Source organism: Psittacula echo (genome assembly GCF_963264785.1).
Source record: "Psittacula echo genome assembly, chromosome: 2".
NCBI classification, from domain to species: domain Eukaryota; kingdom Metazoa; phylum Chordata; class Aves; order Psittaciformes; family Psittacidae; genus Psittacula; species Psittacula echo.
This window is the reverse complement of record NC_137737.1, coordinates 74,315,561-74,338,360: the sequence shown is the minus strand read 5'-3', so window position 1 is coordinate 74,338,360 and position 22,800 is coordinate 74,315,561. Positions and strand designations below refer to the sequence as shown.

At 38.8% G+C, this 22,800-nt stretch overlaps 1 protein-coding gene across 6 annotated transcripts in view; it reads right to left on the bottom strand.

Annotated features, from left to right (window-relative positions):
* PIGN (phosphatidylinositol glycan anchor biosynthesis class N) overlaps window positions 1–22,800 on the bottom strand; it is a 102,699-nt gene that overhangs the window by 39,558 nt on the left and 40,341 nt on the right. For all 6 annotated transcript variants that reach the window (XR_013956209.1, XM_080610131.1, XM_080610130.1 and 3 more), the window contains 5 exons: window positions 20,377–20,417; window positions 18,467–18,526; window positions 17,296–17,388; window positions 15,407–15,462; window positions 1,244–1,322 (listed from right to left, as the gene is read on the bottom strand). Coding sequence is in view for 5 of the 6 variants with exons in the window: in XM_080610131.1 (XP_080466257.1) it covers window positions 1,244–1,322; window positions 15,407–15,462; window positions 17,296–17,388; window positions 18,467–18,526; window positions 20,377–20,417 (329 nt within the window). In the remaining variant the exon portion in view is untranslated. The remainder of the gene's footprint in view (window positions 1–1,243; window positions 1,323–15,406; window positions 15,463–17,295; window positions 17,389–18,466; window positions 18,527–20,376; window positions 20,418–22,800) is intronic.

Genomic DNA, 22,800 nt, shown 5'->3' with positions numbered 1-22,800 from the left:
CAATGCAAATTGCTGCAGAGTAGAGGAGGCAAAGAATCATCTAAACCCCAGCAGCTGGTAATGCACCAACCTTTCTGCATCGAACTGTAGGAAGCTGAGAATAACCTGGGCACAGGCACAAGCCTGGCGTGTTAGTGATCAAGAGTGAACTTGAACACATGGGGCATTCAAGTGAATGAGGGATAAAATTTACACATAGCCAATAACACAAACTCACAGATTCTACTGCTGAAACGTATAAAATGTCTCCTATAAGTAAATGTGTGCAAGGCAAGTAGTAGTACTAGGAAACCAAAAAGAAAACCTGCTTCCACAGCAAAATAGATCCACTGATTTAAACTGAGCTATTTCCTATTTACAATAAGGTAAATAAAAAGGGACAAGTTATAAAACAGATTTATCTGTTCTGTGCATAAAACAGTAATTTATTACCCCAAGAAGCATATTAGGGAAAAAGAAGAGCTGAACCCTAACACATAATGGAGTTACTCTTCCATGCGTCTGGCAGGTTAAATGTAATATTACATACTCAACTTTTTCATGTACTTTCTAACACAAAAGTCAATGACCAAACTAAACCTGTTAAAATGAAAGATTTCTTTGTATCATTTAGTTCTACAAATTATTTCTGTGAGTGTGAGAATGCAAGCACAGGTGAACTGTACCTATGAAGTACTCTGTTGCACAGTGAGTGGTAGCAAATGCTTAGGAAAGTAATATCGGAACTGAGAAGCAGATTGACTCCACATATGGCTCCCAGTCTCTGATAAACTGAAATGTGAAACTAAAAACAAGAACAGCTGGTTCAAGGAAAAGAACAAAACAAAGCAGGATCTACGATGAAGCAAGACATTATACTTTATTTCCTTTATATAAGATTATTTCCTTTATATATGTATAAGCCTAAGAAGTGTGAACATAAACTACATTCCTCAGTTACTCTCTCAATTTACCCTTTTCTACAGTGGGAAATAAAAATATACACTGTGGGTTAGTATACTATGGAATGGTAACAAACAATTTAATAAGTATGAGAAGAAATACAGAAGCCAGTATTATTCATTAGAACTGATGTCAAAAAGCAAAATTTTGGAGACTTACAATAGGATTTTATTTATGTTAATGAGATGCACACCATAAGGAAGGAAAAAAGTTTTATTTCCCAGTTTCAAGTTAAACAAATCTAAATATTTATATATAATAGAAATTCTTGTAAGAAAGCATATAGCAAAAGCAGACTTACCGCTTCAGTGTACTTCTGCTGCTGAATATATAGTCTTGCTTTCTTCAAATAGTTGATCTGTTCAGAGTCAGAAAGTGGTCTGTACAACAATATAAAGAGATATTAATGTTTCTCTTTTTCATGAGCAAAGGAAGAGGCAGAAAAAATTTACTTTTTAATACAAAAAAAATTACTCCAGAATGAAACATATACAAACATTCTGAACTTCATTAAAGACAACTAAGTAAGTGGAACTAATCCATTCCTCTACATTCATATTCACACTTATGTCAACACTGCTGCTAACATATCCCAAGATCTTTTCATTACCAAGCTTTGTTTTTAATGTAGGTGCTTCTACCTAATACTGCTGCAAATTTTATCCCTTGTGTATTATTACTGACCATTGCTCTGACACATACAAGAATTAACCAGTTTAACTGATTTAATAGATGATTGTAAGCAGTTCATAAGCCCCTCAGCATAGGACAAATTGTTCAGATTCCACACTAACTGATTTTATATAATAAAAATATAACTGTTTTTATTTTATTAATTAAATATAACTGTTGATGATACTCAACAATCTTCTCTTTGAAAAATAAGAGCTTCTTTCCTCTTGCACAGAGAACTATCAGCACAGTCCCCAGAGCAGGGGTTAACACAGTTACCTGGCTACACTGAGGCCAGTAATAAAAATATCTTTGGTTTTAATAAATTTGATCATCAACTAAATATTTGCTACAATTCGTCCCTTACAGAAAGCAGCAAGATGAGAAACAAGGCAGTCAACCAATCCTCACTGAACAAAGTAAAAAAGAATAAATGAAATAACTGTATTAAGAAATGTTTTTACTCTTTTCAATCTAGAAAAGAACAAAAGATGGTATCTATAGACAAGCAGGAAGAGAGAGTTCTTGTGGAAAAAGGGAGGAAAAGATGATGACAAGGTGATGGTAAGTGTTTGATCACCATAACTTTGGGAGATAGAACAAAGGACTTTAGAAAACAGAGTTGAAAAATAGGAGAGTGAATGCTGGTTGTTCCTGCACCTTCAGGACATGACCCTATGAAAGCCAGCCTTACAGCTCTACATGCTGAGGTTTACTAGCATGCTGCCAGCAAGTGTGCACCAAAGCTGGTAGCGACTGAAGTTAGAACCAATTCTTCAAGTAGGCAAATCAGACCCACATACTGCCTCAAGGAATATGCAACCTTCAAGTTTTGCCTTTTTTTTTTGGCAGCGGAAAGGGAGCAAAACACAAAACAAAGGTGGGAGTTTCCACCATGTAAGGATGTTAACAGTAGGGAAAAAAGGTATCTTTGCTTTTAGGTAAGGATATTAAAGATCTGGAATAAATATTAAGCAGCTTTAATTTAGGACTTAAATACATCCAAGATGTTCCTGTGTTCACTGTCTCATTTTTATTGTTTTACACATACTGTTTTCCATTGATTTAATCCTTGTAATATTCAATGTAAACTTCTAATACGCTAAAATTATCTTGTACTTTATATCTTTAGTCATTTAGCTATAAACCCCTTAATTATTGTTTTACTCTCAATGAATCATTTTATTATTAATGAACAATCGTCTTCACCTATTCCTTCTTAGATGACAGCATCTGGAATCTCTGTGCATGAATGGTGCAACAGAATAAATAGGGGTTTTAAACAGTAAAGCTTCAGTAAGTCAAATGCAGAAGGCAATTATTTTGTCAAATAGGGCTACCATTAGCAGGTGCATTGTTAAATTTCAATAGCTAACATACCACACATTTTACCTTACTTCCATATGTGTGCTTTTCAAGATGCTGAATTTACAATTGTTTTTGTAAAGTTTTAATTCTACCAGAAACTAAGGACTGTTCATATGTAACTGCATAAAAATACAAGTTTCATCCTGAATGCAAAGGTTGATTGCCATTTTAAGATACCTTTTGTCTCTGTATTAAACAAAAACCTCAAAGTGGTTAAAGAATTTGTGCATATCACACCAGACTAGAAAGAAGAGTTACCAAATATGCTGGTTATCTCTCAATTAAGGAATGGGTATAGTTTACCTAAGCAGTTTATCATCCATTGAGGGCCCTGGTTCACTTCCTAAAGCTGACAAAGTTGATGGAAGATTTACAAGGAGCCCTTGCCAGATGTAGCAAAAAGCACGAAGAGACAAAGCTGAGCCATGAACAGAAATGGAAAGTTGCCAATTGAAAGAAGCCAGGAACTGGAACTTTAGACATGGCGATTCTATAAAATTTAGAAGACTCACCAAACAACAAAACCAAAAGGAAAATCTAAATCTGCAACGTTAAAGCTTGAACTATTCTTAGCACCACTTAATTTTTACTTAAACTATTTAAAAGGTTTTGAATAAGAGGCAGTTGTTGTTACAAAAGAATAAACTGATCAGTTATTTCCATGTGTAGTATCAGAAGTACTACTGGTATGACAATGTATTCTCAAGGTCACTTAATGCACACATCCATGCAATTAGTCTTAAGTGATGAAGTGAATTTACTGAAAGTGAATTTTCATTATTAGAAAGATTCTGAACTCTATAAAGGAAACTAAGCTATGTATGTATGTATATGCTCACACCACCTACCCATCACCAAAACAGAATTCTATCAAATTCATGGTCAATAGTTTTGACGAGTAAAATCAGTAAGTCTTCTTGTATAACAGAAAAATACCTGTCCTATTAATTAACGAACACACACAAAGAGAATTCAGTCAGTGGACTCAACTCGGTCCTCCTGCTCTTGAAAGTACACATGCACTATAAAGTATAGTATAGTTACTCTAAGGTTTAACTTGAAAAACCAAGGACTCTATGGTCACATATATATTAAGAACACATGCAGTCACAATATCATCAGGATTCTGAAGACAGATCATAGAATCATGATTACATTCTTTGATGATAATGGTCCTAGAAGAGTAATTTTGGTTTTCATGATGGCTATCAGAGATTAACTTTCTAGTTCCAGACAGAAATTACAGCTTCATCCATGAATTAATCATGAAGCAAAACAGTTGGGCTAATCATGCAAGTGCTTGTAAACTATCCCTTCTGAGATGTTAGCTACCCTTGTAATAAGTATACCTGACAAAATTAATCGTTCCAACACACCAGTCACACTTCATCTAAGCTATTTGATAGCACTAACAACAAGACCGTGATGAAGTACATTCACCATAGCAATATTAAGGGGACCTCTCTTTGTCCAGTGAGTCATGTTTATCATCACGCTACAGAAATTACCATCCCCAACAGCATAGGTGGCATGCTGCAGTCAAACCATGAAATAAAAATCTTGCAACAGAAGGAGATACCTGGCAAATACATCTGAATCCACCACTGCTAGTTTGGTATTTTTATTATGTCTGGCTATTTGGGTAATGATTTATAATTATCTTATTGTACAGAAATTTTTCCAGAATTCTGCTATAAAGTGTAACCCCTCAGGATCTGTAGTAGTTTAGCACTTACAATGCTGAAGATTTTATAATGAAAGTCAAGGAAGCATCACAGACCTACAGATGCAATGTACAAACAGAAAGACTGAAATCTTTGCCTAGCTTGCTGTCAGAAGAAAACAAATTTATCTCAGCTGCTTCACTCCACACACACAAACTCCAAGTACATGACTAGTGTCAGCTCACACACATCTACACACTTCTGTTACTGCCTTTTCACTCTTCCCATCAGAAAAGGAAAACAACCCATGCACCCCAACCCCTTCTCCCACCCAAAAAAACCCTGTGCATCCTACAACCCTTTCAGAGTGGCAAGATTTGCAGTAGACAGTGATCACATTTCTATGACCCATACCTATCGGCAAATCAGAAGCAGCTGCTCAGCAGATCTCAGTCTTCTAACTTTGCATATTGGCTGTTTGGGGGATGGGGAGAAAAGGACCTCCTGCTGACTCAAAACTAAAAGAGCTGGAGGATAAGGATATATATTCCTTGAACCTCATGATAGCTCCCAGATAGAACAAGGCCATCTGAATAAAGCCTGACAGGTTTTTGTATGGGTTACTTTCTCCTGAACGCCATGTAAGGCAAACCTTCTCACTTGCTTTGCTACAAAATTCCCAAGTCCAAAATTGTTAGCAGTAAAACAGGCATTAGACTGACACTGTTCAAAGAATTCCAGCAACCTCTTCGGCCAAAAGGCAGAGCAATTGTAGGTTCTTGTCCTCTTCTTCAGAAAGAAGATCCCTGGTATCTTAGTAACTTGCAACCCAAAAGAAAACACCCAGGTTAACATTGCCCCACTCGTCACAAAGCATTGGCACCATCCCATAGAAGCAGCCTAGGCCTCTGCCAGCACCCCTGTCCTCCCACCACTGTGACTCTGAGAGGGGCAGGTGAACATGTTCAAACATCCCTCTGTGAGAAGACCATACCAAGGAGAAAAGATGCTGTCCAGTCCAGCAATTCTGCAATCAGGCAGCGTACTACCTATAGGACCCACTATTACGGCTTTGATCCACACCACCGCTGCAAGCAAAATGTCATCTTGAAAGTGCAACCGTAAGACTGGCCTGATGTTTTTGCAGGGCTGCTATTCAAAAGTTAATACAAGTAATTGAACAACACTTTTTTCAAAGCCCCTTTCAGAGCAGCAACAGGCTTCAGAATCAAAGTCAGTCTCCCATGAGAGCTGTCTTCAAACATTCCCAGCGCACGATAGAGATGGTACCTGAGAAAGCATCAGGTGAGTAAGCGGAAAGCACAGGCACAGATCTTGCACTGAACACCATTAACTTAGCAACACATGACTGCATGCTTAGTTCTGCTCCACATCAAATTCACCTCAGTTATCAAGTCTCTGCACTCATGGGTTGCTATTATTAACGATAGTGCAATCAGAGACTAGCCTAACTTCATCATTCTTTCATTTCTTTTGAAAGTATGGTGAACAGCCTTCTAGGAGCAGGATGAGATGAACAGTATAAAGACTTCCCACTTCTCCACTGACAACACAGAATCATCAGAAAAAGTGAATGGCAACTGATGCGAAGTCATGAGTTCATTTAGCAAAACATGGAAAAATCAACCAAATAGATATTTCAAAAATCACAGCCTGGAACCATGGTGTTTATTTTTTGTTGATCTTGCTCTGTAATAGAGTACATGAGGCTAATAGGGACAGTGATCAGGAAAAGAAAAAAAGAAGTCATATTCACATGAATTTTAATTGTCAGAAGCTGACTTTTCCAGTTTTCAAAATGTGTTCAATTCAAGTTCTTTACATATACCCACTCCAAAGAAGTAATAGTTTTACTCGACCTGCTAAAGACAGACTGAAAGCACATACTATGAGATACACAGACAGTCCTTTGCATATGTTTTAGTTTTGGTCAGAGTGAAGGGTCAAATATTAAATGATTTGGTGGGTAAATTCAATGATCCTTAATCTGTTTAGATAGCCTAAATTTTGTTTTCTAAAACGTTTTCAGGGAAGCTATTTAAACAGGCAAGCCATATGAAACTTGATTTTCATAATTCAGAAGCAAGATGAACGCAGTTTACAGACAAAATATACAGCAATGTGTTTAGTGTGCCAAAGGTGTGCTTTTTGAAAGAAAAGGTACTCCACATAAACCTACACTAAAAGGTAGTTCTTAAGCTTCTTAAAGCCCAGGACCCTCAGTATCCCCTCTCTCAGCTTGATCTACTTTTACCCTGCTGTTTTACTGCCAGCAGTTTCGTTTTTGGAGTGTCTACATTTCAAGTAGGTTTTTCTGTTTCTGGATATTCTGACTAACATGTTAGATTGTAAATCAGCCACCCTAGCTGTAGGACTGCACTCAGTTATCTTTGCTACTTTTTTCTTTTAAGAAGCATTAATAAGCATCACTGCGTGCATCAGACACTCCAAAAAAAAGGAGTAAGAAACTCAGTAAGAGGCTTCTGATTTAAGCTCTGGGATTTTTGTTCTTTAAACCATAATGAAATGAGAGACACACACTTCCACACGTCCAAGACAGCAAAAAAAGCATCTTTACTGACACATTGTAAAAACCTACCAGTACACGTATGCTTTTTGTATTCAGATTCACAAACATGCAAAGGAGGAAAGAGCAAGTCATACATCAGTGAAACCACAGGAAGTGGTCTGACTGCTAATGGTCTCGTTCTGGACTGTCAAGTCCAAGGAATCAAAATAGCCTTTTAATTTCCACAAGTCAGTGTCCCTGATGCAGCATATTCACATATTCAACAGCAAAGTGCCTTAGGATATTTATGTAAATCCTTTAGATAGCAGAGATGAGAGAAAAAGGAGCAGGCAAGCTAACTGCCAGCTGACAATTCACTGAACAGAGAAACAATTAAGATAACTGGGCTGCACACAGCAGATTTTGCATGCAAACTACTACAGCAAGAGCTTTGACAACAGAGGCCAGGAGGAAAGAGGCCACGCTCTGATGCCCTCCCTCCAGCCCACTCACAGTGGCACTGAAAGCTGGATGCATGGATCTAGCCAGGGCAAGGTTTTGCCTGAAGAGCCAGCAGGACACGATGCAGCAGCCTTGGAAAGGGAAACTGCTTAATAGGGAAGATGAAGATCCTTGAAGGAAAGGAAATATATTATTTTTCAAGTCTCTTCTATTTTTGTTCTGCAGGGGACATGTGCTGACTAAATAACAATGCCCTACCTTTGCTGTTAAGCCAGCCCTTACCTCTGCAAAACGTGTGATTATTTATGTCATTCATTGACCTGGATCTAGTTATCTGCAGTGTTGTGGCTATGTAGTGTTGTACCACAAGATGTCTTCTGCTCCACAATCTTACATGCCAAGCCTAAACCACAGCAACAAGTTTCCAGCCAGCTGCATCCAGAATAGGCAGGTATCTAATAGTGGTGCCCCATGTCCAACAAAATGTTTGGGTAGGTCCCCCATATTCATCCTGACCAGACCACCATCATACATCAAGCAGTCTGTGATCTACATGAGAGTTAACCTAAGTAAGCCCAGGCCTGTGCTGCACATCTAGCATGGCTTCAGGCTGTGCTGCACAAATACCTCGGCCGCAGGACAAACCCAGACAATTTGTAGTAACAGAGGAGCCTGCAGGCAGCTCCCACTCCATACAGGTAGTTATGCTGCCCGCCTGTCCTCATATTTACCTAGAAGTGAAGTAAGAAGTTCTCACATAAACCTCCATTCTATTTGACAGCAGAAATAATTACTAGAGTTGATTTATTGCAAGAAAATGATCTAATAGCTTGAATGACCAAAAAACGGTAACCTCTCCAGAGCCAGGACCTGTGCAGCACCACGGGAAAATACATCTGAGCTTCGTGTGATGCTGAACAAATGCAGGGTATGCAGCATCTGAAGGGATGTATGATTTCTTGCTATCTATATTTCTCTTTTTATTTTAACTTATTAAAGCAGGTATTTTATCATACCATTTGTTATTGAGCCTTTCTTACTGAGATCCAGAAAGAGCCCCTCACTCCCTCTCTTCCTCCACACATCCCAGTGCAGAACACTCCCGGCCCATCCCATCCCACCACCTGCCTCTACACCCTCCATCAGCCCCACTGCACGAAGCCTCACAAGTTCCAAGGAAAGGCCAAAGGGATTTATACAAGGGAACAGAGAAACGTACATAAATCTTGCAACATTTTATCTTATACACTAGCCTCTTAGCTCCTTCTAAAGACTTTACCTACTTTTTACTTGATAGCAAATCCAATTATGCATGGTCCTTCTGCACAGAAGCCACTGCTAGTAAGCTTTTCATGTACAAACTAAAAGCTCCTGAGCACACTGCTGAAACTGGAGGCCAGCAGGATGCCTGCTTTCTAAGAGGATTGCATCCTCCCTGAGCAGCAGTTTAACAGAGTGCTTCTGATGCTGCCCATTCAGTAAAAGAGAAGCTGACATTTTCGCCAAAGAACACACATTTTATAGCACAGGAATTGATTTCTCCCTAAAGAGATAATACATCTACCATTAAATCTTTTTTACTTTTTTTTTTTTTTTTTTTAAATAATATGAAGCTATTATTTCCATTTGAGCGCTTTTGTGTCTACAGCACTGCAATTTCTTGTATCAGCTACCCTAGAAGCAGGGTGATGCCTAGATTCCCACTTGGTAACACAGTGGGGACAAAGTCAAGAAAGAAAAAGGCCTTTCCAGGGTTCACTAGAAATTGTCAGAAGTGCCATCCCTCATTGTTGACCACAGGACAAAGGGGCTGAAATGCCTTCTCAGATAAATCTGTGCCTCTGCTAAATCAAAGTTCCTCTGGAGCCACAAAGTATTCAGACAAATGGACAGGGAGGGTAATTGCTGTTAGAAATACCCTTCCCTACTGCAATAGCCTCCTGACATTCAGTCCTTAATGTTTGCTCTTGCAATGCCTCATCACATATATCACAAATATCTCTTATACTACCATTTATTTAAATGAATACCATTGATTTAAACAAAGCAAGACCAGGATGCTTCGAAGGATGTACGATGTTCACTGACATCTTAAGGAACCTTGCCCCACTTAATGGTAGAGGAGAAATTACTTTCTTCACTTTGCTCCAAATGTCAATTTTGTGGAAATATCTATTATTTGTTTTGAAAGGGCAGGAGACAGACAGAGTAATGTAGTTATCAGAGAAAGGAAGACAAGGTATTTGTGACTATGGCATTTCTTTGAAGTTGCTGTACATCTTCAAAGACGCTCTACATTACGAAAGAACTATTTTCTTTTCTAACACCATGACAAATACATGATTGATACTTCCTTGCAACAAATCCATACAAATGTTGAAGTGAGCTATATCTCAATTCATATTGGAGGGTAGAGGAAAGAGAAAGAATTACATTTTTGTACAGCAAGGGAGATGCATGTTTTTATTTAGTAGCTGCACACTGCACATTAAAAATGCCATGACTTTCTATATCATTATGCAAGTTCTAACTTGATTATACACACAGAAGTAAGCATTTGTGATGATTAAAATGCAGTATTCAAACAGTAAAGTTACTTGAAAAATGCAGCATCAAGATGGTATGGAATTTTTCATATATGAGAAAATACAAGTTTGACTTTAAACAAGATACTTAAGCTGTTTCCTGATTGCCCTCCCACCCCCCAACCCTTACTGATGTTAACTTCAAGACATTCAACAAAAAAGCACAGCCAGTGGAAAGCAAGCACTGATTATAAATTCGGCTGCTTATCTCTTGGGTTTTTTCATATATGGTGGTGCTTAAATTACTGATCTTCCCATCTTACTGTGAGGCACCAGAACCAGAACAGCTGGAAGCACCATCTTCCCTGAAAGCACTGTATACACCAGGCATATAAACTAGGAGTCCTGTGCTTTTGTGTAATTTCATATATGAAATCTCTCTTACCTGTTGGGATAATCAAATTGTATTAATTGGTTAAGAGTATTTTAGTCAAACACTGATGTCCCACCTACTCACCTCACTACACTATCCTCCTGCTACTCCTCATAAGATTACTTTCACAGCCCAGAGATGCCAGCCTTGGGAATGCTTTTGCAACAGTGGCATCTGGCCCTTTGTCATACTCCTCTTTGAACTGTGCCAGTTTGGCAGTTGCCTTAAGGTACATCAAATTGTCAGAAAGCTAGTTCACTATAGTTCAGATATAGTTCAGATAGTTCACTATCCTGGACATCAGTTTGCCTATGTCAGCAATCTTCAGATTTGTCCTCACTTACTTCAAAGCATCTGGCATCTTTTGGTACCTATTTTTCTTACACATCAATGTCAAAGTATTCTGCCTATGTCGCAGACTCCTGATAAGAAAAGCCTCTGATTTTGCTAAGCAAACCATTTTTGAAAACATGTCTTTTACAGCTGGTAGAAAAAAAAGGTAGGGAGTGGAAGGAAGTGGGAAGGAAACTAATTTAATACAGTAAATCTATTCAGGTATCCAACTGAACTGCAGATAAGCATTCTAAACAGGTATTTCAATAGCAGCAAGGGACACTGTTCTGCTCCTGCACATTCACTCTCCTAGAAGCAGGTTGCCGATTCTGCAAGGCCAGGTGTTCAGACACTTGCAGCTGAGCATTCTGGCATGTATTCTCAACAGTTTCACAGGCAGCCTCAAGATACGCTTTTACACAGATCTGTTCCTTGATGAAGACACTTTGACAAAAAATGAAAGTGGCATTAGTGGCAGACAGATGCATCTTAATATATATAGCTATCTAAATTCTAACCTGCCTCAAACCTGGTCAAGTGGACACTATTCAAGTTTCTATCACAAAACACAATGATCAGCTCCATCTTCCTCCTCATCATTACACACTTGACAGATGGATTTCAGAGAGAGATGCAATTCAGATCCAAGCAGGAAGGGGCACATGGCCTCCTTCTTTCCCTGTCTAATGTGCCAAGCACACTTCTACAAGGGATGAGATTCCCCTACAGAAATGAGAATCCTTATATCAATTCAAGATATTTCATCTGTTTCCAACACTGTGTTAATAAGGAGTAAAAATAGGCTGCGCATATATAGATACATGTATATATGAACTAGCTCAATGCTTTTGGTGCAATATATGCAACATGCAACTCAAACTCTAGTTTTTAAGTCACTGCATCTGAAGGTCATGAACAATTTTCTAATCACTTAGTAATAAAACATGTAAAATTCAAGAACTCAAGCTCAGAAGCAGGATTTCCCCCTCAGAATATTAAAACCAACTTTCTAATGCTATTTCTGACTGAAAAATTAACTTTAGGTTTTTGTTAAGTTGTAGTTTCTACAGAACACATTATTTGTGAACATATTCTCCCTCCCCTCTCCCCTGGGAAATTCGTTTTCAACCGTAATTTTATCAACTTCTCTGAAACCAGAATGTCTCTATCTAAAAGTTTTGTCGTGGTTTAAGCCCAGGCCGTAAATTAGAACCACGCAGTCTACTTCCCCCCCACCCCCCCAGAGGGATGGGGAGGAGAATCGAAAGAATGTAACTCCCACGGGTTGAGATAAAAACAGTCCAGTAACTAAGGTATAACACAAATCACTACTGCTGCCACCAATAATAATAATGATAAGAGAAATAACAAGGGAAGAGAATATGATACCGCCCTCCGGAAAAGAGCCCGACAGAAAAGAGGACGTGCCCTTCCGGGTAACTCCCAGTTACATCCCTGGGCATGACGTGCTGTGGTATGGAATACCTCTTTGGCTAGTTTGGGTCAGGTGTCCTGTCCCTGCTTCCTCCCGGCTTCTCCTCCTCCCTGGCAGAGCATGAGACTCACAAAGTCCTTGGTCAGGGTAAACATTCTGACCAGCAACTGAAAACATCGGCTTTATCAGTATTATTTCCAGGCCGAAAGTCAAAAACACAGCACTGCATCAGCTACTAAGGAGAAAAACTGACTGCTGCTGCTGAACCCAGGACAAGTTTAGATTCAGATTTCTTCTGAAACTCTTACCTATTTGTATGTATTTCTGTTACACAGACTTTATTCAATGACACTATTTAATTTAAGTAACTTAAGAAAGGTAGTTCTTAGAGATATCTTTGTTCATTTTCAGGTTATCAAGATGCTGAATATACATAAAATGTATCATATTTTAAAAAAAATTTTTACATTTTCAATTTCTGCATAACTTGATGGTCCCAAAGCACTTCAGACAAGAATTACGCTTCACTAACCTCCAATAAGCTAGGAAGAAATAAAGCATTATGCTGAAGCACACAATTTCTGAGCTTCAAGTGACAGATTTCAGGCACCAGAAGGATTAATAAAGGATATAGCTCTTTTGTACAACAACTGAAATCAATGAACAATGGTGGAAGAAGCTATTCGCGTCTGAATGAACAGTGCCTAGCAGAAACACAGCACAGAACTGCGCTCAGCTGCAGCAGCAGACAAAGCCAACCACAGAGTAACACAAATCAGGGGGCAAACCTGTCATTAAACCTGGGCTGCAAAGTCCAAATAGCATATGGCTGTGTAGAAATGCAATCTCCATACTATTACCAATCATTCTGAAATACAGCACACTATACCAAGGAATCTCTTGCTCCAGACACAGAAGTTATCCCCAGCTTTGCCTTTTTAATTTCTCCTGAAATAGGGAGAGTAACTGTACTCTTCTACATGCTTTTATCTACCACAAAAAAAACACAACCCAGTGTCACAGTGATGACAGCAAAAGGGGGATATAGGCCTTTATTTCAGTATCTCACTCGGATTCAAGCAAAATTTGTTTGAAGAACTGATGAGGGTTGTGTTACACTAATGACTCAGATCATGACCTGCAGCTGAAGTGCAGGCTTGTGTTCACTGCTCACACAGTCAGACACCTCCATGTGAAGCAGGGGATACATCTGTAGACAGGTCATGTCTAAAATTATCTCAGGTTTTCCTTCAGCTCCTGTAAGCTGGAGCACTAGGAAGTTACTTGTCTGCTTAAAAATAAATTGGTGTTCAACCACTTTACCCCAACTATTAGTAATTGGTTGGACAATGCCTTTGGTAGCTTCCCAGACATGTGCCAAGATTTGAAAGTCAAGGAAAGTTGTGAAGATGAATTAGACATTAGAATTTGGCTAATTCCCCTCTCTCACACACACACACTGTGGATAAGTATTTGCCTTAATGTCTGACAATCTGTTTTTCTACAGTGAAGACAACAAACGTCATCTTGAGAAACCAAAGAAAGTCTTCATGCATAGAACATGCAAGCACAAGCACCTTTTGTAAAGTAATTCACACGTCCAAAGAATTATTTTGGTCTCATACAAAAACCTTTCCTGGGAGGACCATTAACCCAAATTCTGATTCAGAAAAGTTTCAAGAATATCTAAAGAAAGTAAAATAAATTTATTCTTGCAATGGACCATACCAAAGTAACAACATGTTCATACCAAGCTTTAGTCATATTTTCAAAAGCGGTGTCTCAGGCATCTCTACTTAAAGCAATCTAATATATTATAAAAAACCACAATTGTCCATAAGGCAACCAATAACAGTTCCTTTAAAGATAAATTTAGCATTAATAAAAACACATTCTATTTTACAGAATCAGTCTTATTTCTTGGAAAAGGTAAAATTCAAACAAGAGCTGTGAAATCAGATTAATGGTCTTTCCCAACAATCACAGATGGACATCCTTTCCATACAGCATTTTTGTTCCACAATCAGTAACTTCTTTGATAATGCACTTGTCATTCTTAATCAGAATTTGATCTAAAAATTCATTATGTGCCCAAGATCAACTCTGCTTGTGTCTCAGATATTGTTTTGAACTGTTCCCTTTCAAGAAGCTAGTAGTATAACACAGTAAATCTCTGTTCAGAAAGTCAGCAATCTTTTTTAGCAAACAAATACACTTCACAGGAAGAGATACAAGTACTTTTTACTGCTGGTATGATTTAAAGATCTTAATTAACATCAGTTTTATTTCCCAAAGGATAACAGCTGCTCTCAGTAACAAAGCATTTCTGGAGCACTCCACAAACTGAAAGCAGAATTGAACAGTATCACATGCACGCAGAGCAAAGCTTTCAAAAACCTTTAGAGGGAAAAGAAAAAGGAAAAAGCAGCTTTAATTGGATAAGACTGAAGGGTCAGCAGGTCTGTAACTGCTCCATACACTAGAATACAGAGCTTGTAGATACACAAATCACTGCAGAGACTGCTTCACAGCCCTGGAAACACTAACACTAGGCAGCACAAATTCTAACGATTTTCAGCTTGTTTTCTGGTTGGTTTTCACTAGAATTTATATCACAGGGAAAACCATTCTTATTTAAACTTTTATATATATGAAAACAAGACCAGATTGTATTTCCTGACCCTACAGGGACTTCTATCTTCCAAGAAATGCTAAAAGAACATAGCAAAAACAACAACAAAAAAAAAGTCAGTGAAAATTATCGTGCCGTGTATATAGTGTGTATATAGCTATATTGTGAAAAAGCTTAGGCAAACAACTCTTAATGGAAAACCAAATATTAGGAATAGATCTACTTCTAACCAGAATTTTTCAATAGAAGTTAATTGCATAGAGCTCTAGTGCACAGTTTCCCAGCCAGATAAGCACTATCATTTAAAAAATGTCTAAAGAGACTCATTTCTGTTGTTTTATCTCACTGAAATACCAAAACAATAAGACAAATAATCAAATAAAATGCATATAGTTTTTACAGACACTTACTTGAATGATGTGAACAGAAATGACAGCGTAGTTTCCCTTTTCTGACTCATCTTAACCTGCATACAAAAAGCATTAAACCATTATATGCAAGTTGCAACAAGACTGAAAATACTATCAAGAATTAAACTAAAAAAATCACAGAAGAGTTCTAAGACTTTGGAAAAGTTATGAAATCACACTGTCAATGTGTAGCTCCTCTGAGATCCTGGAAACCCAGGTCTGCCTTATAGTAGGTAAAATAAACCACTTCCCAGCTACTGATTTTCACAGAAATTTCACAGTTCGCAGAGTAAAAGGAAGATATGGTTAGAAGTGCTACCAGACTTCAGCAATAGCCTACCTCAATGAAACCAGTATTACCTTCGCTGTAGTGTACTAGTTCCTATCTGGCATCACTGCTGAAGCAATGCTGTTGTACTGATTAACCTGTGCATGGATAAAAATAGAAGGTTTTGACCCCATCAGAGCCACTTCGCCCAAGACTCTTCAAAACATCTTTAAAGCCTCCTGCAGCAGCCTGACTTGTATCTGACTGTCGGCATAAAGTGCAAACAGGAACTTTCTAAGCTCGCTGCTCCCAAAACCTGGCAGCTTGAAGTAGCAACCTGCACATTTCATCCTATCTATCCAAGGCAACAGCCTCTCTGGGGAGTTACGAACTGTGGTCAGGTCAGTCCGCCACAGGAAAAGTGAAAACCCACTTGGTATGTCTAAGCCAGTGTGCTACTTCTGCTTCAGGAGAGAAGTACAAAGTAAACGCACACATGATCATTCCAAAACAATGCTAGAAACAAGCCAGCCAACAAGAAAAGATATAATTTAGCACTACGAAAATGAGAGAATAAAAATAAACTTAAATGAAAGAAAGACCAGAACATTTTCTGTATTTTTTTTTTTAAATAACCCCCAAGATACCAATTTAACTGAAAAAGTCCTGAGTCACATCCTTAATTCTTAGAGCAGAGGCCTTCTATCTATGAAGGGTATATCAGCATGCTTCAACTTCACATCCAGACCATCAGTCACTTCCCATGCTCCTACTCGCCAGCTTTCCAGGATAGATTTGGAAGCAACCCTGCTGCTGACACTGCTGTATGGTGTCCACACATTTGGGAACCTGTCATTCAAGGGACAGAAGGTTCTAATCTTTTGCAGGTGATCTCATGCTATTTCATTGCTCCACTATTCTTGACAGGGCAACAGTTTTCATGTGGCTCAGCTTCCTGTCTCTGAAAGCATAGTTTTCCCTCAGAACATCTCTACATCTTGCCAAAACTGTGACTTTTTGGATTTTTGACTGTTTCTTATTCTACCATCTAGTGAAAAAGAACCTCTTTTTTGTTTGGACTATGCATGTGTTCTCATAACACAATGATATTAGATGAATCAAGACAGAGAAGCCACAGATGAATCCTTGCAAAGCAAAACAACAGATACAACAGCATTTAGCTAGAGTTAGTTAGGCCACTAATTTCATTTATTTAATAGACAGGTGCCTGTTACCTTTATGACCTGTTTGTGTACTGATCTTTAGAGCTTTGTCTGCCAGCCCTTGTTGCAAAGGCATTATTTCCCTTTTCAGGTATCAGCACTCAGGCTCTACCTACATACTGAAACAGGTTTACATTAACATCAGTATACATCAGCATTTATGTTAAGAAACAAGAAAAAAGTTACTCTCCTTCAAAAAAAAGGTTTTATTAAAATCTTTCAAACGCCTTAAGAAATGTCTTACAGCTAGTCAATCAACATCACCCAATACGCGATTCAATTTTAATCCTTTGAATTACAGCATGCTATATACAGCATGTGTCATGGCACAATTATTTTAAACATAGCAACAACTATTATCCAAAGAAATATTTTTTCTTTACTGTATGTTTAGTTACCTTAAATTGCTCAACAATCTGAACAGCATTGGTAAACATGCTCTCTGCTTTGAAATGAGCACTATTGTTCAGATATTCCAGAGGCAGAGTTCCCTGGGGAAGAAAAATACATATATATATATTAAAAAAAAAAAAAAGAAGAAGAAGTAGAAACAGGAATTTTTGTAACTGAATTCTGAATTGCAGACCAAATGAGCAGTAAGAATACTTCCAATTACTGCTGAAATAACTACTGTAACTCCTTTGAAAATACTCTTCTCACATCATTTCTCAACATCACAGGTACTGTTTATAATATCCCAGGAATGCAAAAAAGGCAAGTAACATCAGTTGTTATTAAGCCATATACTACACAGAAATCTAACTTCAACCTCTAATCAGAAGCCAGTTTTTAAATACTGTCCCATCCAATGCCTCGCCTGGGCCTGACTCACCCAATACTTGTGATGGGAAAGCAAGCAGTTGTCGTGCTACGCTATGTTGGGCAGCTTTCCTTACATGACCAGCAGTGAGTGCACGACAGGGGGACAGAATATGGGACAGTGTCCAGAAGAAATATTTCAAAATATGTGCTGTAAATAGGTGCTTTAAATGCGAAACAAGCAGCATGAAAGCATACAAATGTAATGCTAATTGTGAATTAGGTATTTATGAGACAACCTCTGCACTGTGTAATAATATACAAAAGGAATTCAAAGAAAAAAACATCTCACAGTGAGGGCAGCCACTGTTCACTAAACTGAGGCACAAGATACCATCTGAAGAAAGTACACTAGTTTAAACAAGAAATAATTAAACATTAAATTGCAGGAACCAGCCCGTTTCCAGGCTCAGCTTTCATGATCAAAATCAAGTGTTATTAAAACCATACTGCATTTTTATCATCCCTAAAAAACAAAGTAACAAAAAACTCTTATGCAGCTTGGGAGTATAAAGTTGCAGATTATAAAAGATCAGCTGCCTTTCCAATTGAAAGTAACATACAATATATAAAATGATTGAGTTTATACTTTAAACTGAAGACACATAGACATGAAGCTAAAACTGCAAGCCGTCTCCACCTCTCCAAATATACAATCTTCTCCCTCACATGCCTCATGTCTTGTCTCTAGCACCTCCTCCTCTACAGTGAGCAGATTTCTGTAATACAGAAGAACATTGTACTACTTACCACAGAATTCAGGGGAAAAGGCACACCAATAAGGGAAGCCATCAGTGGTGCTACATCAGCCTGTGCAAACAGAAGCATTCCCATTTTAAAATAATTCCAGCCGCCAGGGCTAATAAATTCAGTTCAATTTTAAGATATCTGCATTTGCAAAAGTAAATGGTATAATACTGCAAGTTATAACACACAATTCTCCTTTACTTTTTTTTTTTTTAGTTTCTAGTAGTCATCACTGCATGATTAGATTCAAAATGTGAGGCTCCACTACTGATAAAGCTTAAAAAATACATTTAGTTTAAAAAGCAAATCTAAAGCCCCATAGTACTTATTCACAGTAATTCAGTACCTCCTTCAAGGCACTCAGAGAGGCATACCACTTTTTATGACTATTTATACCACAGAAAGAATTTCATATTTACAGTTTTAAGCTGTAAGTACGTTGAATATACTGCTCTTCACAGCACTCCTTATCCTGTGTTTCCAGCATGCCAGCTACTTACCTTCTCCCCTTCAGAGAAGAATTCTGTACTTTTATTTGTGTCTAGTGAACCCTCAAAAAGCCCCTTCAATTTATGCCAAGGCATCTCATCAAAGAAGTTACCAATACCTTTTACTAGTGATGATAAACACTGTCTCTCACCAGGTTTATATTTTCTTTTAATATAAAACTACATGAAAATTTTTTGTTTCTCCAACATAAACTGAAGAAAATACACTGAAACCACAAGCACTGCTCCAGCCTCAGATCTACTGTGCAGAAGCAGACTCCAAACCATTATTTGAAAAAGACAATATACATGTAACTGTAATAGCAATCAAAAGCCTAGTTTGCTATTTTTATACAGCCCCACATGTACTACAGGATGAAAGCTCTGTCTTTGGGGACTCCATACCCAGAACAAAGCAACGCTGTAAACTCTTCTATACAATCTCAAAATAACATTCCCATAACTCCTTCCCACCTTGATGGGAAAACTGATCTCTAATTTTGCATGAGGGCTTTGCTGAAAGCAGCTGGTCCAGAACATTCGCAGCTTCAGCCTTCTAGCACAAGATTATTTCCCTTGTTTGAGCAGCTTTGGAGTATGTTATTCATATATTGGGTTTCGTAAGATAATAGGAATTAAAAAGCGAACAAGCTTCAGGTGCATACATGTATATGTGCTATCACTGTGATTTAAAAAAGCTTGGCTAACTTAGTATCAAGGGTTAAGTCATCCACTTTTTTCCTCCTTTACAGTACAGTCTAAATTACTAAGTGGCTGGGCCATAATCACAGACTCTGCTGACAAAAAACCCAAAATTTAACAGTATAACAAGAACTGGTTTTGAATCAAAAGTGACAAAATACAGACATTGAAATAGATAGCTCTGAAAAACTAAACTATACATACATACAGATAACTTAAGTGTAACAAAAAGCATAAAACAGATGTTCACAAACTTGGGAATCATGGTCGTGAGACCATGCTTCCTTTGTGTTTCGCTGGGCACCTTTATAGGAGATACCAAAAAGGTTGAAGCTCAGCTCCAGAACATGTTCAAAGTAGAAAGCAAAGGTAAAAGCATCACAAGTTAATTTTAAAGGTTTGTAAAACCAAATCCCACTCTGAAAATACGTTAGATGCTGTTCAAGTTACTTTTGGGTAACTGGCACAAAGTTTGAGAAGTACCTGGCATATTGAACCATACTTTCTACAATGGTATATGATATATGATCACTTAACTATAAATGGTGTGATAATGCATCTTCAGGAGAAGCTGTACATAGCTGCACATGTGTTAACAAGCTATTTAAACTTTTTCATATTAGGTTTGGTATGGGTGCAGTTCCTGTAACCCTTAACTTTTAAGAAACACATTCCAGGGAAATGCTACATCAGTTTGATCATTCACTGAAATTCCATTGATACCTGATTGACATCCAGCCTCTTCAAGTTCTCCAGTTTCCACTCTGCAAGACATAACAGAGCACATGAACAGCTAATCCACACAGATTTGAAAGGGGTAATTCAGTTGACATTTATGTCTTGTTGCCATTTTCTGTAAAGTGTGGTTGCTAAAGAAAATTACAATTTGGCTTTAGGATGCTAGCTCAAGAGGGGTTACAGATGGAACTCAACAGGCAGAAACAACAAAATGATTTCATTTCAGTTCACATTTTCTTTTATCCATCAGGATAAATTGCTGCTTGCAATTGTGACCCATATCAGCTGAACGAAGTCCAAGGTTTCTGGTTTTTTTCAGCACAGTACAGAATGTGATGTATTACCTCCTGTGCCAACTAGAAGGTTCAAACTCAGGTTTAGGAGAAGGGCTGTTGAATCTCTTCAGTAGTTTTTAAAAAAAGTTAACCCAAGGTCCCAGATGTACTGGTACAGAGTGGTACAAACACACTTCATGTCTGCCACAAGCAATACTAGCCGAGAGCGAGCTCAAGGGAAAAAGTTCAACGATTTAGCAGTCAGAACAACTACAATGAAGGCAGAGGCAAAGTCAAATGTACAAGCTCCTAAATCTGTGGTGCATCATACAAAAAGCTGGTTCAAAACTGTATTTTCCTGCTCTCCATTAGCCTTTTAGGAAATAAAGAGCAAATTGCCTGTTTTCTTTGGGGGGAAGAGGGAGCGTTATTTAAAAACAGAGTTTAGCAGGGATTGGTGGTTTGGGTTTTTTCATATCTTCTCCTCATAACGTTTAAGTTCGCTGCCCCACAACAACCCACAGCAATAACATGAGCAATGAAAAAACAACAACAAACACACACACACCCCCCCCCAAAAAAAAAAAGATGACACATTGCTTTCTTTTTTATTATTCAAGCTTAAAAAAGCATCAAATACACAGGAAAACATGATAGGGGCTGAAACAGACTTGCTGATACAGTACTTAAAATACTGTCAGTCTACTACCCTACAGCAAATCTCAAGTAAAGACGCTGGGGGCACCTGCACACAGCTTGGAAAGCAAACTTACTGCTAGCAACGGGCACAGCCACCTTCCTCAGCACCCAAAGATAGCTAAATGGGCCAGTCACTACTCCACTTGCTGAAATGACACTGCAAAAACAGCACAGACAGAAGCAGGACTCAACCACTGATGGTGTAGCCATGTTGCCTGAAAGTATCCATTGGCTTTATGTTAAGTCTAAGTTTAAATGCACCAGAAACAGGCTTTGTGAAAAATACCTGTAAACCATCGCTCAAAGGTCTGTCTAAACCTCATATATATTCTCCAAACAGGCATTTAATTCCTAGACCACACTACCCTTTCTCCATCTCTGCCAGACTCAAAGCTGTTTTGGCTGAAAACAGACCGAGCCATGCAACATCCACATTTGCAGTATTATAGAATCATAGAATAGTTAGGGTTGGAAAGGACCTTAAGATCATCTAGTTCGAACCCCCCTGCCATGGACAGGGACACCCCACACTAAATCATGTCATTCAAGGCTCTGTCCAACCTGGCCTTGAACACTGCCAGCAATGGAGCATTCACAACTTCTCTGAGCAACCCATTCCAGGGCCTCACCACCCTCACAGTAAAGAACTTCTTCCTTAGATCCAATCTAAACTTCCCCTGTTTAAGTTTGAACCCGTTACCCCTTGTGCTATCACTACAGTCCCTGATGAATAGTCCATCCCCCGCATCCTTGTAGGCCCCCTTCAGATACTGGAAGGCTGCTAGGAGGTCTCCACGCAGCCTTCTCTTCTCCAGGCTGAACAGCCCCAACTTTCTCACCCTGTCTTCATATGGGAGGTGCTCCAGTCCCCTGATCATCCTCGTGGCCCTCCCCTGGACTTGTTCCAACAGTTCCATGTCCTTTTTATGTTGAGGACACCAGAACTGCACACAATACTCCAAGTGAGGCCTCACGAGAGCAGAGTAGAGGGGCAGGATCACCTCCTTCGACCTGCTGGTCACACTCCTTTTGATGCAGCCCAGGATATGGTTGGCTTTCTGGGCTGCGAGCACATGCTGAAGCCAGCTCATGTTCAGTTTCTCATTGACCAACACCCCCAAGTCCCTCTCCGCAGGGCTGCTCTGAATCTCTTCTCTGCCCAACCGGTAGCCATGCCTGGGATTGCTCCCACCCAGGTGTAAGACCTTGCACTTGGCATGGTTAAGCTTCATAAGGTTGGCATCAGCCCACCTCACAAGCGTGTCAAGGTCCCTCTGGATGGCATCCCTTCCCTCCGGCGTATCAACTGAACCACACAGCTTGGTGTCATCGGCAAACTTGCTGAGGGCGCACTCAATCCCACTGTCCATGTCACCGACAAAGATGTTGAACAAGACCGGTCCCAACACCGATCCCTGAGGGACACCACTCGTTA